The 14,401-nt window shown below is 42.7% G+C and overlaps 1 protein-coding gene across 1 annotated transcript; it reads right to left on the reverse strand.

The window, feature by feature from the left end:
- Positions 1–620: 620 nt before the first annotated feature.
- On the reverse strand, positions 621–14,198 carry wscd1b (WSC domain containing 1b). Its single transcript, XM_084565380.1, has 8 exons — positions 13,268–14,198; positions 7,865–7,979; positions 6,643–6,827; positions 4,373–4,494; positions 3,672–3,846; positions 3,006–3,170; positions 2,705–2,905; positions 621–1,454 (listed from the first exon to the last, which is right to left on the reverse strand). The coding sequence occupies exons 1-8, from the start codon at positions 13,656–13,658 to the stop codon at positions 1,102–1,104; spliced, it is 1,707 nt and encodes a 568-aa protein (XP_084421506.1). The 5' UTR covers positions 13,659–14,198; the 3' UTR covers positions 621–1,101.
- Positions 14,199–14,401: the final 203 nt, after the last annotated feature.

Raw genomic sequence — 14,401 nt, forward strand, 5'->3', positions numbered from 1 at the left:
CTGCAGAAAGAAAAGTGTAATAATGACCACAGATGTGCGATTTCTCAGTCTTTAAGCATAATGGCTTGCTTCTCTGTGTTATTTGCTATTCCCCCACCAGGTGGCAGAGTTCTTCCAGTGGCTATCAGGATCTGTGGATGTGCATTTAGCACACAGTACGGGCTCTTGCTCTGAGTTTTACAGAGAGCATGAGTGTTTGCTTTCTTTGTGCCCCTGTTTGCGCTTACAGAGTGAACACTGGGCACACAAACCCTGTAAACATCAACCTCTAAATTGGAAGAGTTCCGACACACTGCTAACGGCTAAACACACAAACCTGCCTCCTTACCAGGGTCCATTAAACTGAAACACATTCCATCTCGTGTCAGTGCACCACACTTCACTCATTTGAAACCGGCTGTGTTTAATGAAATAAAACCTCATAGAAACATCTGATTTCATATCCAGTTTACAGCAGTTTCATTGCGACGAACATGTTTCTGAGTTCACGTCGAGCCGAACTAGTAGCGTGGATAGTCCATAGAGCCACACGTGGAAGCTCCCAGAGGCTTTTATCCATCACCAGTCCACACTGAGTTATCTGGGTAATGCTCTCACGTTTATCATCTGTGTTAGTATGACAGTTCAGTTTTATTATCATGGATGTATGGTAAAAACATAATATATATTTTAATATATATATATTTAAGAAAGCAAAATTACAATGAGAAAGAGAAAATCAAAATGAGGCTGTCCTGGATATACACACTCATATTTGTGCAGTCAAGCACTTTGCTAGATAATCCCAGCTCTGCAGGCTAACAAATCAAGTCAAATCCTCTCTGAGTATTCGTCGTATTTGCTGCTCTCAGAGAGGTGGTCCCAGCCCCGAGGCTTTCATTACTGTTCACTGTTGGGTTTCACAATGAATTGTCATGTTTTCTCCGGCGACTTCCATTGTGTCGCAATGGCTCAACAGTAATTCACAGTGTGGCTGGTTTATCAAAGAGTCATGTGGGCTACTCGGCTCCCGGCAGAACACTTGGTGAAAAAAATTCTCTTTCACAACCCCCGTGCTGATCCAGTCATTGAAAGGACTACCTCTATAACCTTTCGAGATCATCATCTAGGGAGGTATTCCTGTGGAAGTCCGCTTAAGTTCCTGCTCTGCAGCGCCTGGTCAACAGTACCAATGAAGGTGTCAATCATCTGTCTCATGTCAGGGGAGAACGGGTCAAAGGAGGGCCGCTGGGATCCTGAGCGCTTGAAATGCCCGTCTTGGTTGCTCTGAGCACACAGCAGCCTCTCCTCAGTCATGGTCACGTTTAGAAAGGCGGTGATGAGACGGAGCTGGGGGAGAAGAGATCTCTGGAGTTCCTCATAATGCACCACCAGCAGGCGGCGTCCAAACTTCAACCAGCTCAGGGCGTGGGATGCCCACCAGGGGGCATAGCTGGAGACAAATTCTGGCCATTCTGCAGGGGAAAAGGCACAGGTGAACATTACACACTGCTAGTTTTACCAAGCTTCATATACAGATGCTAGTCACTATTGTCAGAGGTGATTTATGTTTAAATTATGTAAATCATCTGGTTTCATATCATTTTAAAAGCCACCAGTTCCACAGCAATTCCAAATCCACCGCGGGGATCTGGAAAACACCCCAGTGATTTTATTTTAACAGCCTTTGTAAATGTGAGAGAAATTCAGTCTCAAAACACCAGTGTTCAAGTGGTTATGACAAAGGCTGTTAAAATAAAAACACTGGAGAGTTTTTTTAGATCAGTGTGGATGTGAAACTACTAACTGGTGGCTTTTAAATTATATGAAACTGGATAATTTTCCTTCATTATCATTTATAAATCAATAAGACTTTCGAATAAATTAACATTTAATGTTATTTAGCAGTTGTGGAATTTACTGTTGTTGCTAATAGTAGCACATAGGATCACTAGCAGATGAGAGGACAGCAAGCCGTCCATTACAACTGGACAGAGATGTGTCAAAAATTGAACGTTTATAACCTTTATTTCATTGGCATTCGTTATGATTCCAACCTGTCATCCTGTAGTTGTCCTCCTGCTTGCTGTTAGGAAATATTACAGTACAGTGTAGCTGTGTTGGTTTACCAGCCTTCAGTCCAAACTTATCTGCGCTCTACATTACCCAGAGAACTCGCTGTCAGCAGTTTTATGGGGTCCCTCTTTGTGATAGAAGGCTATTCAAAGGACAACTTTTTGCAATCTTTAAAATGTGAATTTTCGGTGCTGTAAAAAACATGAGCTCTGTTCCCCCCGCCTCACATGCGGATGGTGACAGACCTCAAAACCTGTGCAAATAAAAATCCAAACTAGAAAGAAACCAACAGAGGTACAAAATGTGAGAATATTTACTATTAGGATTGTATTAGGGTCAAGTAAGTGCAATTTTTTTAGTTAAAGATATTTCCTGCGTAGCAACTGTGGTTGAATGCTAAAGAGGACTTCACTGATTGGACACTCTGCTGCGTCCCTCATCTATTCAACAGCAATCCTTTCAGAAAGGACATGTACTGTGTTACCATAGTATAAAAGATGACAAGAGTGCTGGCTTCACTGGAAATAGAAGAATGTAACTGTGAGTGTCACAGTCGCCAAATGACCTCTGGTCGGCTGTTTCTGCAACAACAACAGCAGGACATTGTGCATAGGAGCCATAATCCACTCAGCTCTATCTACTGTATTACCTTTACTCTTCCACTGTGCATCGGTGGCGTGCCCTAAATGTCCGGCACACTTGCGGTTGAATTCAGCCATCAGGGAGCGGTAAGGGTTTCGAATCAGCAGGATGGCAGAATCAAACATCTCAATCTCTTTCTGACCACTTTCGTGGGTCTTCACGCAGATGCTGCGGCCACTCTTCCAATAGTCCTTCTCTCCTTTGAAACCTAGTACCCATCAGTACATGAATGGATAATGGTCAGCAGCAGGGCAATAAATCACCATCACACAAAAGTTTATTTCAAGAGTATGCCAGGCCTGACCCACCTCTGTTGTACAGAGTGCCATCAAAATAGAAGCTGCCAGTGTAGTAGCCGGTCACGAGCTCAATCAGGTGCCGTACCCAGGTGTTGCCTGCACCAGGAAAACTAGAAAGAGCCACCAGGGAGCTGGATCTTTCAGGCAGAAACATCCTCTCTTTGCACCTGGAGTCTGGAAGGACAGTTTTTGTCAGTCGTTTCTGCACCAGATAGCCCAAAATGGATTCATTTTCAGGACAGTAACCAAAAAAAAAAGGCTTATGTGACAGAAATTGCAGCATGATTGCAGGAGCAAAGAAGTGGATCAGAGTGGAGAATTTAGAACGTCTGGGATGAACATGGCTTTCAAGTGTAATTTCCTCCTCTGTCATTCACTATGTGGTATTCCCCTGAGAAAATAACACAATACTCCCTGACAGTGTCGGCGTATAGACTTGTTTTATCAGGGACTACTTTTACAGGCCATTTTACAGGAAGAGAGCAAGGTTGGAACTTTAACTGTGTTGTGTGATGCGTAAAAAATACTGACATGGCGGAATGGGATGGGAATGGACTAGTGAGCTCATCATTGCATTGTCCCATCTCCCACTGGAAAACCAATCAAAATGGACCTTTACATTCACCCTGCCACGTGCAGACGATGTATATTAGATCTGTATATTAAATATCTCACCAAGCACAGGTGTGTGATACACTTGATAGTGGTCATGTTCAGTGGAGTTGGTGGAGTGGTTCAGAGCAGCCTTCTCCACACACTGCTGGTTCTCCGACTGTTGGTTGAGGCTGAAAACAGACGACGTCCAAGTACAGAAACAGTGGGGCTTCTTGAGCACAGCCAGCGGGAGCTCCTACAAACCAAAACCACAAATGTTCTCTGTGTTTTTTTTTATGACTCATCTTGCCAATCTTTCCCTCCAAAGACTTCTATTCCCAGGTGATGTGTCAGCTTGGTTCAGCAGGAAAGTCTGCATCACTTCCCCACTCCGCGCTTCCTTTTTGTTCATTATTTTTTCTCACTTTTACAGCTACTGAAGGTCAGAACATTCAATGCCAAAGCATGAGGACACTGCAGTCATTTTTTAGAAAAGTTATGCATGCATGCACACAGCGCACGGTGAGAATTAATTACGTTGCAGCCACCGCTGGATGATGTACAACAATTCTAGCAGCTATTTCTGTCTTAAGAGAAGACACAGCTCCGTCCAGTATGATCTCAGTGCAGAAATCTTCTTCTCATTAAAGCCACATTAAACTTTAAATACTAAGCAAAATCTAAGGAACTCTGGGAGTGGAGAGAGCTCTCTGAGCTGGAGAACCACTGGTACGATAGTGTGTTCAATGAGTTGATCATCGGGTCAGAGAAGCAATTCTAACCTTATCAGTGCAGGTCTCGATGCAGGACTGTGTGGTTAGGTTCGGCTGAAAGGAGTAGATAGGGAAGGTGCCGATGATGCTTTTCACCAACTTGAAGCAGCCACTGTAGTGAATGTTTCTAACTGTAGAGAGAGAGACAAAACACACATGAGGGTGTTTAGCAATAGTAGCACACAATTAACTTAAAAAGAAACATACATTTGACAGGATTTCCCAGCACTGACCTGTTAGGAAGGATTCATTTATTCTTATCGTATCAAGGGTGAATATCTCAGAAATGTCTGCAAGAATTATTTTCCTACATTTGACTGAATTCTGATAGGCTGTTTACCAACTCAGCAGCTAATCTCCGGAGACACTGAAGCTTCCAGTCATGCATATTAATGTTGTTTATGATTATGAAATACTTATATAATGGATTCGACCTTGCAAGAAACACCGGCGTGTGCATAAGTTTAAAAAGCTGAGAACACTCTGTATAAGAGAAGTCTATGGATAATCAGTGTGGCTGACAGTATCATAGTTAAAGTGAAGGTCAACACAGAATTAGTTCATCTTTGCAGAGTAAAAACAAAACATGTGGAAAACTCATGTTTGCATTTAAAGGGGCCTTTCATCTATATATCATAGGTATATACAGTATAAATATTTAATTTAATCAAGTCTAATGTGTTATGGTCTGCTGAGATAATAGTTTTTTTTTGTGTGGTGGGAAGATGGTGTCGAGTCACTCCATTGGGAACTGATTATGCTCTGGCAGAGATCTGCCAGGCCAACCAAAACATCCAGGCGGTTGAATTTGTGTACAACTAAATGGCTCTGATTGGTTGAAGGACTATCCAATTGCATACGTTATTTATTTTTTTCTCTATATTGGTTGAAATACAGCTCACACTGAAATCCCAAAAGAGTTAACAGACTCAAATTCCAAATTAAATTAAGTATGGCTATGCCGGGCTAAGATTTTTATGCATTTTTAAAAACACTGAATAAACTCTACACATAAGACAGAAAAAAACAGTGATGGATAGATTTGTCACTTCTACACTGAGCTTGAAGAAATGCGGACACATCTCGGCTTCCAGCAGTTGGTGGAGAGAGTTGAAATGCATTTCTGTTGTTAAAATAACTTATTTACAAGTCGACTAGTGGATTAGTCGACTTTGCTGCTGCGCCATGACGCTTTAAGCATCATGTCTAGGCGTTGATCACGTGACATAACAATATGGACGCCTCGGAGAAGACAGGTGAGCAGCCCGGTGGGTCGTTACAGCGAACTAGCAGCGGTTCATTAAGTTTGTGGAAATACTTCACTAAAGATGAAGCCCATTCTACCGTGACATGCCAAATATCTAAGTCAGTCCTGAAATACAACAAACGTAGCCTACTGCTGCAATGCACACACCGCTAATGCTAACGCTAACGCCAGCAGAGGATCGGTTCAAATCCTCTCGACAACAGTCAATTCACCAAACAACTTCACCAAACGTCCTGAGAGAAGGAGGCTGCGAAGTGAAAATCAACAGTTTTCTGTTGAATTTTATTGTTTAAGTTTTTAGACCGTTAGCTGCAGTACACGGAGAAGGTTTCAGAGTACATTTATTTTTTAAACCGGTTACATTATCCTATCTTACAACACGCTGTTAAGTACTATTGAATGCTATTGACGGTGCCGCTTTACATTGACTAAACATATCTGCAGTGCACAGTATTGATAAGCCCATGTGTTTATGTTCAGTTCTGTTGTGTTATATTGGTTGACTATTGTTGCTGTGGTTGTTGAGCTCTATTTATTTTTATTTTTTCCTTGATGTTAGTGAATGCACCACTCGAGAGACGGAAGTTACGGTAGAGCCGCATCTTAATTGACGGGCGGTTAGATCCTTATTTTTACTGTTTTAGTCAGTTGGTATATATATTTACAGTCATTATTAAATCACACACACACACAGTGTTCTACAAAAAGCAAAGGAAAATTCTCTTTTGTATATGGTTCTCTGGTTTAAAAATGTTTAATGACTCCTGCTCTTGTGAGAATTTCCAGCAGCAAGACTGTTTGTATAAACTGAGTCAGATGCCAGTGTCAATTTTAGGAGGACTTGAAGGACTAATCCCATATGAATTTCGCACAGTGTATGTGTTTTAATTTGTTATGGAGAATTTAAGTTCAGTTATCTCTTTGCTCGTCTGCGGAGAACCCCCACAGTGAAGCTTGTGCGGAGAATAAATAGTCAACAGTGCTGTGTCTTCCCTGAGGGAAGTTGACTCACATTTTCTGTGACCTGGCAGCTGCTCCTCCACCTTGTAAATGGAGAGACGTCCCACGCCGCCGCAGGGAGAACCCCTCTCGCCCCGACACACCAGACTACAATCTTCCTCCGGAGCCCGTGGGCTACTGATCCTGTTTCCACAGTGGCACTCTGCTCCGAACTCCAGACCGGCAAACTGGTACCCACTAACCACACAAACACACACAGATAAACACAGTCATTGCCCTAGCCAAGGGCAGTCCGCAACCTCAAGCTATTCCCTCAGGCTTCGCTGCCCCGCAGGACTTTGAGTAACATTTCAGACTTATCTCTGAACTCAAACTTCCAGCGTTGAATCTACTGTATCCCCTGCGATATTTGTCAGTACTCCTCCTTCTGCACTCATCTGACTGTGTAATGCCCTCTCCTGGCTGAACCGCACTCACCTCTGATCTGTACTTTACATATCAAGGTTTTTGTGACTCATCCGCCTTTCTCTCCCTTTATCCCGGCTCTTTGGGAAAGACAGAGACCTCATCAAAACTGACCTTTTCATGTACGTCCTTTGAAGCTTCCTCCTAAATTGCCTTGACTTTTTAGTTTTTGCTCATCGTGGTAATTGGCCAGCTCAGGTAACGAGCACGACTGCTTTCAATGTGTATGGGTGGAGGGCTGCTATGTGTGCGCGCTCGGAGGGCTTCAAATGTAAGTCTCAGCCTGACTGCATCCATCTGTCCTCCGCTGTTCTGTTTCAGTGGGGCTTCCCTGCTTCCTCGCTGCTAACCTATAAAAAGGAATAATTCAAGCACATCATTCCTTGAGTGTGCTTTGAAAAATTCCACCTGCCTCATGATATCAGTGTTTTTTGGTTGGACAAATCAATGCTGCTAATTCAGTTCACAATGACCTAATCAGAGATTTTTTACACCTCTGCCACATAAAAAGCACATATCTAACCACTGATTTATTCACCAACTGCTGTAGTCAGCTCATTAAGCTTTCTAAGACTCGCACACCTCCCTCCTTCCTTCTTCAGCAACAGATCAAGCCTTCTGTCCTGGCTTGCTCTTCATTCTCCCCTTCTTCACCCGCCCCCCTCATCTTTTACTGTCATCCAGCCACCTGGCTCTCCGCTAGCTCCAAACACAGGAGGCATTCATGGAGGAGACTCAGATCCAAAGCCTTTACTCACACAGCAGGCCTTCTGTGGTCGCTTCGCAGGAGCCCGCGGTGAGCACATTACCTTTCTGAGCAGGTGTCTTGACACAGAGAACTGGTCATTTTGCGCAGGTCATAAAGCACGGTTCCTCCCAGGGCTCTGTCACTTGCGTTGTGGAGGAAGCAGCCGATGTAGGTTCCTGTATGTGTCCAAAAAAATAAAAAATAAATAAAAAGGTATGATTAAAATTCAGTCAAGACTGAAAAGGGCCCTCTTATTGCACTCTATCTAAGCCTGCACAAAACCAATTCAGTTAGCGAAACATGTATTTTTGCGTTCAATTAATAGTTGGTCGAACAGATCTGACAGTAATTTAAATAATTCCTTAATCATTCAAGCAATTTATCAGTCAAAGATTCTTTTAACTTCTCACATGTAAGGTAATTCTTATTTTCGTTTCTTTGACGTTATAATTTGAATGTCTTTCGGGTTGTTGGGATAATATAAAGCATTTTGACACATTGGGGTTAAGGAAATACTAATTTACTTAGGCAGACATGTTATTGATTTATCAGCCGAATTAAATGACTGGTGCATCAGTTGTAACAAAACAAACAAAAAGAAAAAAAACAGGAATTATACCCAATATAAATTTATATTTTATTTATAAAACACTAGGCTTAATCCCAATGATAATAATTTGAATAGTAATTGTGTGTGCCCTTTGTTTTTCCATTACACGCACACAAGCGCGCGCACACACACACTTAGCTGTAAATGGATGTTGACACACTTGTCTTTAACTCAATTTGGACATAAACCAGACTTGCTCTGTCTTTAGTTTGGCTCTAAACACATTCTCTAACAGCAGCAGTGCCAAAGCAGCCTTTGGATCATCACTACTCACGGTAATTATACACAGCAGTGTGTACTGTGTGCCATAATATCTAACTAATTTATAACATGACAAGGCCTGATTTATCCTCCCGTGTAGATTACTCTTATTCATACATTACTGCGAACCAACTTCCACCAGAATAAAAATCACCCCTGTGGAAAGAAGGATGCAACACATAATAGGCTACGACAGACTATTATGATGTGCTGACAAGATTAAGGCTGCATATAAAAATGTCCCCCAAATTTAGTCTTTGATGTTATCCTTCACATTCACATTGCTACATCAAACCCCACTCAGCTGACACATAAAAGTCTTCTTTATAAATACCCGTTTCTGTGTGGAGGGTAGTGTATGCATTTCTTTTGTCTGCAGACTTCATTTACATCTTCCCCCCTGGGTCTGAGACTGGTATAATTTTAGTTATATGCTAGCTGTTTTTACTCATGCAGACACTGTATACTGTGTGAAAAGCCCAGAGTGTATCTTTGTGTTGCACACAGTGCATGCAGATATATCCTCACTGTCGGTTTTGTGGTTTATTTCACAATCCCTAGTAAGAATTTGTATTTATAGGTATTTTACAGGTTTCAAGGACACTACGGATTTGGCTTCCTATTTTATGTTTATTACCAGCATGGACATACACGGATGGCAACCGATCAAAGAGAGGATTTAAAAAGTGTTGAAGGACATGCAGTATGTGACTGGGACTGAAGAGATGTGGCAGCAAGGTGCACAGCGAGAAAGCAGGCAATGGACCGTGAAATCTCTGGCAGACCAAGCGTCATCATATCAAATTCGTGATTCAATCAGTCCTCAGTCCATGTCCTCTGAAGCCCGTCCAGCCTCTTGTGCCGGGGCGAGGCTGAGTCACCAGCCACATGTGCCTCAGGAGACAAACACTGGAGAGCACCACCAGCTGCTGCCTGAAAGAACTGAGAGGCTGGGCTTGTAAAAGTATCGAGATACTTCTTATAGAAAAGAAGTATCTCGAGAGGCATCGCCCAAGGTGAGACCCCCTCCACCCCCCACCCACGTCAACCACCCAATGAGGCCGGTCATTGCTTTAATCAAAGTGAAGGAGAAGCCCCAGGCAGCTGCTGTGGCGGGTTAATGGAGGGAAGCAGTCTGAATTCCGAGACATGATAGAAATGACTGCACTCAGGCCTGACACTGTGCTGCTTTCTTAAACACTAAGACAGATGGCCTGGCTGGAGCTGATTCTTCCCCGCAGGATTGGATGGAGGAGACTAATGACAGGATGGCCAAGTATGAGGACATGCGCCACTGTCGCGGTCAGTAACTTTGTGTATCCATTAAAGTGGGCTGAAGGTGGTTCACAGTCTCTCTGCTGGATCTACTATACAGTAGCCTCACTGATGTGATGCGAGTCATCTAACATTAAAGAGGGTCTCAGAGCATGGCAGGCTGACCCAACTAAGGGTGAAAGTCGATCATCTCGTCACGGTTTCTGATACTGACAGACTCCAAACAACTCATCAGTGAGCATGTGCAACCAACAAACTAACCTAAAACTTTGCAAGAGAATCAACACAAACTCTAATAACATGAAATAGCACAGAGAGTATGGCTCCTCCTGTGCAACTCCTCTAAGATTTCTTACTTACTCCACCTGCACGTCTCTGGGCGTGCAATATATCTGATGTACTATACATATCAAGGAATTTGTGACTCATCCCTGCAAGGCACCGAGTTTCCAGCAGCAGACACAACGTATTATGCATCTCTCACTTTCATTATAAAATGTTTGAATAGGTAGGGCTCCTGAATCTATGAATATCTGAAAGTGAAAATGCATGTGAAAACTTTTCCATCTGGCTGTGAAATGTTATTGCTGCTCCGCACTCTGTATGAAATTGGTCTCTGAATAAGGACGCAATGAACCACCAAATAAAGAAAACATTAATCTGACATTACATCACAGTCAATAAACGATGAGTGATTGCAGTGCAGAAATACCAGAGAGCCAAATTTAACTTCACAAGAAGTGAGATTCCAGACTTGTTCTGTGTACGCAAATATCTCTCTGTGTCATAAGATCATTTAGCAGCAGTTTGCCGCCAAATTAATAGCCAACTTTAAGGAATTCTAGTCAAAATAGTCTTTGTTGAATGCGTTGACCTCAGACATGTTGGCTCTGGTCCAGAGATTTCAGCTGTGAGATCTGGATAACAAGATTGTGTCGGATGGATGAGAGCTGTGCCTCGGCTGAACACCTCAGGATGGTCCTGATTTAGCGTCTCATATTTTCTGCCTGATTCAAAGTGAGCCGACACATCTTACCGGCCTTTGTTCTCCGCGCTTCTCTGCCTTTATTCTACTGAGCAAGAAAGTGCTTCTTAAACACAAGAAACTATGTGGTCATTGAAACTATTAATTGTTGAACACTAATTTGTTCTTTGGAATAACTGATGTGTCGTCAAGTAAATTCATTGTGGCAGTCTTTCAGAGCCCAAGGTTACCTCTTCAAAGTACTGTCTTTGGTCAGCCAATAATCCAAAACACAAAAATCATAATGACAAATCATTTGAGAAGGTGGAACCAGCTGACTTCTTGCCTTTTTGCTTGATAACTTAAAATTTTAAAGAACACATTCACCATATTGGGATGCATGTGCCTGTTGGATCTTACAGAGAGAGAATCTTAAAAGTTGTTCTCATGTAGGCGTGTCTGTATGCTAAGAAGTGGTTAGCTTATCTTAGCTTAGCATAAACTGCAAAACTAAAGGAAAACAGCTGGTCTGGCTCTTTTTCAAGTTAAGAACCTAGCAGTATCTCTTAAGCTTGCCAGTTAGCATCTGTGTTTATTCTCCAGTAAATCCAAACTGAAGAGCAACAACTTGTGGCTTAATAGGAGAATCGTGCTAGATTCATTTTTGTTTTTTGGCCAGGAGCAGTGAGTTCCTGTAATTCGTCAGTTTTCTTAGGCTATACTGGCCAAAACTAAAAGTCTGATGGCTATAGCCTTGCTGTATTCACTCAACAAACATATGCCAACAGTAGTATGGAACTTAATTTACTATCCAATCAAACTATATCTTTATCCAAATAAATTTTTGCCAACTTGCTCAGTTAATCAGTAAATTGACTGATGATTTCAGCATTGTTTCAGACTGATGTATCGAGATGATGCACCCTCTTTCTACTGTGTACTGTAGATGCTTTGGAATGATATCACAAATAGTGGGCCCCTGCCTTCCCCTGAATCCTTCAACCAGTCACTCTTCCAGGGCGTGCGGCACAAAAGGCCTGGCTAATTTAATTCTGTGTCCTGGGTAATACTTTAAAAAAAAAAAAAAAAGAAAAAGAGACTTTGCCAGATGGCTTTTACTGAAACTGATTTCATTCCTGCCTCCAACATTTTTCATCTGTATTACCCTACTTAGTGACTGAGCGGTCATGTAGTGTCTGTTTAAAAAAAGGATTAAGAGCTCTTGTAGGATGCTTTTCAAGAATGAGCTGGAAGAACAAATGCTCCACCAGCCGTAATTCCATTGTATTTATCATTTCAACAAAATGGCAAAGGCAGTGACAGGTACCATTAAACAATAGAGTACATCTCTAGGGATATCTCTAAGTACTCGAGTATGGGGAAGATTTCTTAACAGAGAGCTCAAGCAGGAAATGATATCATTTTTATCTTTATAATTGCTACTTTGGCGCTAGTCTGACTTTTCCTCCTCAGCGAGGATCAGTGAGCTCCACTCCTCATCTACAAGATCTGAAGCGCCCACAAGTAAAATGTCAAATAAATGTATAATGAAGCTCTTCTAAGTGTTCTAAGGTCATGGTTATATGTTCATAAAGGCAGAATAAGGCCAGTGCAGAATGTGGCCCCTGCGCAGAGAGAGTGTGGTTCCTCAGCTCCTGGTCGTCCGAGGTAAAAACGTAAATCACAAAATAGAAAATAAACATTTGCTCCTTCATATATTATTCACCGCGAAAACCACCGTTTCAGTCCGCACATCTTATTTCGGGGTATTTCAGTCACACGTCCTCTCTTCTGCTGCTCTCTTTCAGGAAGCGAGAGTGTTAGCTTTTTCACAGTCTTTCTGATATCTGCTTCAGTTTTATGGTGCCACAGATACACAACGGCGGTGAGTAATTGATAAATCCACATTAGCTTTTGTGAGGCAGTCGCAAAAAACGCAAGTCTGTTTTGGAAGACGTTTTGGAAAAGCGGACAGCAAGACGTTGGTTGAATTGGCTAAGTCACAGCTCTGCATTTTCAGAATCTGCAAGACTAGATTTATTTTTGTGCTTAAGACTTATTAATTAAAAATGCTGGCCAGCGAGTTAGAAATAGTATTTAGCTCACTGTCACTTTCAAGGTGTTAAAATCTCACTGGCACACTAATTAATTTAAAGAGAGCAAGCGGTGGTCAGTGTTCAAATGCTTATATTAACTCACCAGTGCAGGCTAGTTAGCTATAAGGAAGCTACAGTGACGCCTGAGGGGGTTTAAGATTAGAAACCTGAACGAAAGACAGGATGATGTCAATTCAATGTGAGCGCCAACCTAACTGTATTTACAGATAAAGCTGAAATGTTTGTAGAATTACTTACCTTTGTGTCTGCTGCTCCTGGGGAGAGAGGCTCTCTGCTCTGGACTCTCTGGCAGCAGACTGTGAAACCAGCGGCGATGCAAGTGTTGAACCCCCAGGCTTCGGGAAGCAGGCCAGTGCCGTCCTGCTTTGGAGCCCCCTCCGGAAACGGACTGAATGGCGGCCCATCTGGAGCGTGCCCTCACGCCCAGGCCCACGGTCCTGAGGGCGGTAGGGGGTGCTGCGAGGGACAGCAGGGGCGGCAGGATGGAGAGGTTTGGCTGGGCCACTCTGATGCTGGAGCGCTGCAGGAGCAGGATGCTGCCTGCCATCAGATAGGCGATGCCCAGGCAGAGCAGCAGCATCTGAGCCCGCTTCAAGAGGCAGTGCAGCTTGTAGAGAGGCGCCACCATCCCTACACCGTTTACTGTCTCTACCCTCAGTGGAAGGCCATTTCATGAATTACAAGTGCGACGATCTGTAACCTACTTACAACTTCATAATTTTATAAAGACCCGCGACATCCGGCACATTGTCTTGGTGCTTTGTTGCAACGGAGTCCAATAGCAGCGTTGGAACAATGGATGCGTCACAGCAGAGAGCGATTTAATATCCAAGGCTGTGGTCACTGACTCCAGAAAGATCCTTGGGGGGAAGCTGAGGAACAAAACAGAAAAAGAAAAAAAACACAAGCAGCTGGATTTAAAGCTCAAGTGTATTTCTCTATATGTCAGCACAATCAAAGGGAAGGGAAGTATATGGCTGGTGGATTAGACTCACAGCTCATGTTGACATATGGGCTTGTGCTTCTGTCTTGCAGCATCTTGCAACACATCCCTTGGTGTCTGCTATTTGGTTTTAAATCCAACCCATGCCAAGCTGTGCTCTGAATTCATCCTGTTTCTTTTTGTGTGTGTTTTCAGGTTTTAAAAATTATAAAATTACTCCAAATCTAATATTGATTTTGAATTGGACACATTTTCAATCCAGAGGTTCATCTCAGATTGTATTGATTTCAAAGCTAACAATATCCCCCCAAATTCACAATCATCAGAGTCAGTGGAATAGCATCATGTGATCAAAAACTGTCTGGAGAGGGTATTATGGGCGCTTATGAAATGGGGATTATAACAGTATGCAGGCCAACTCTGGCCTC

The sequence above is a fragment of the Chelon labrosus genome (genome assembly GCF_963514085.1).
Source record: "Chelon labrosus genome assembly, chromosome: 17".
Classification (NCBI taxonomy): domain Eukaryota; kingdom Metazoa; phylum Chordata; class Actinopteri; order Mugiliformes; family Mugilidae; genus Chelon; species Chelon labrosus.

Excerpts from the sequence above, each read along its gene's own strand:
- wscd1b (XM_084565380.1), bottom strand. The coding sequence starts at position 13,658 with ATGGTGGCGCCTCTCTACAAGCTGCACTGCCTCTTGAAGCGGGCTCAG. Across the intron at positions 7,980-13,267 it reads CAGGAGCAGCAGACACAAAG|GAACCTACATCGGCTGCTTC; the intron begins GTAAGTAATTCT and ends GGACACATACAG. Across the intron at positions 4,495-6,642 it reads GCTGCCAGGTCACAGAAAAT|TTAGAAACATTCACTACAGT; the intron begins GTGAGTCAACTT and ends CTCTCTCTACAG.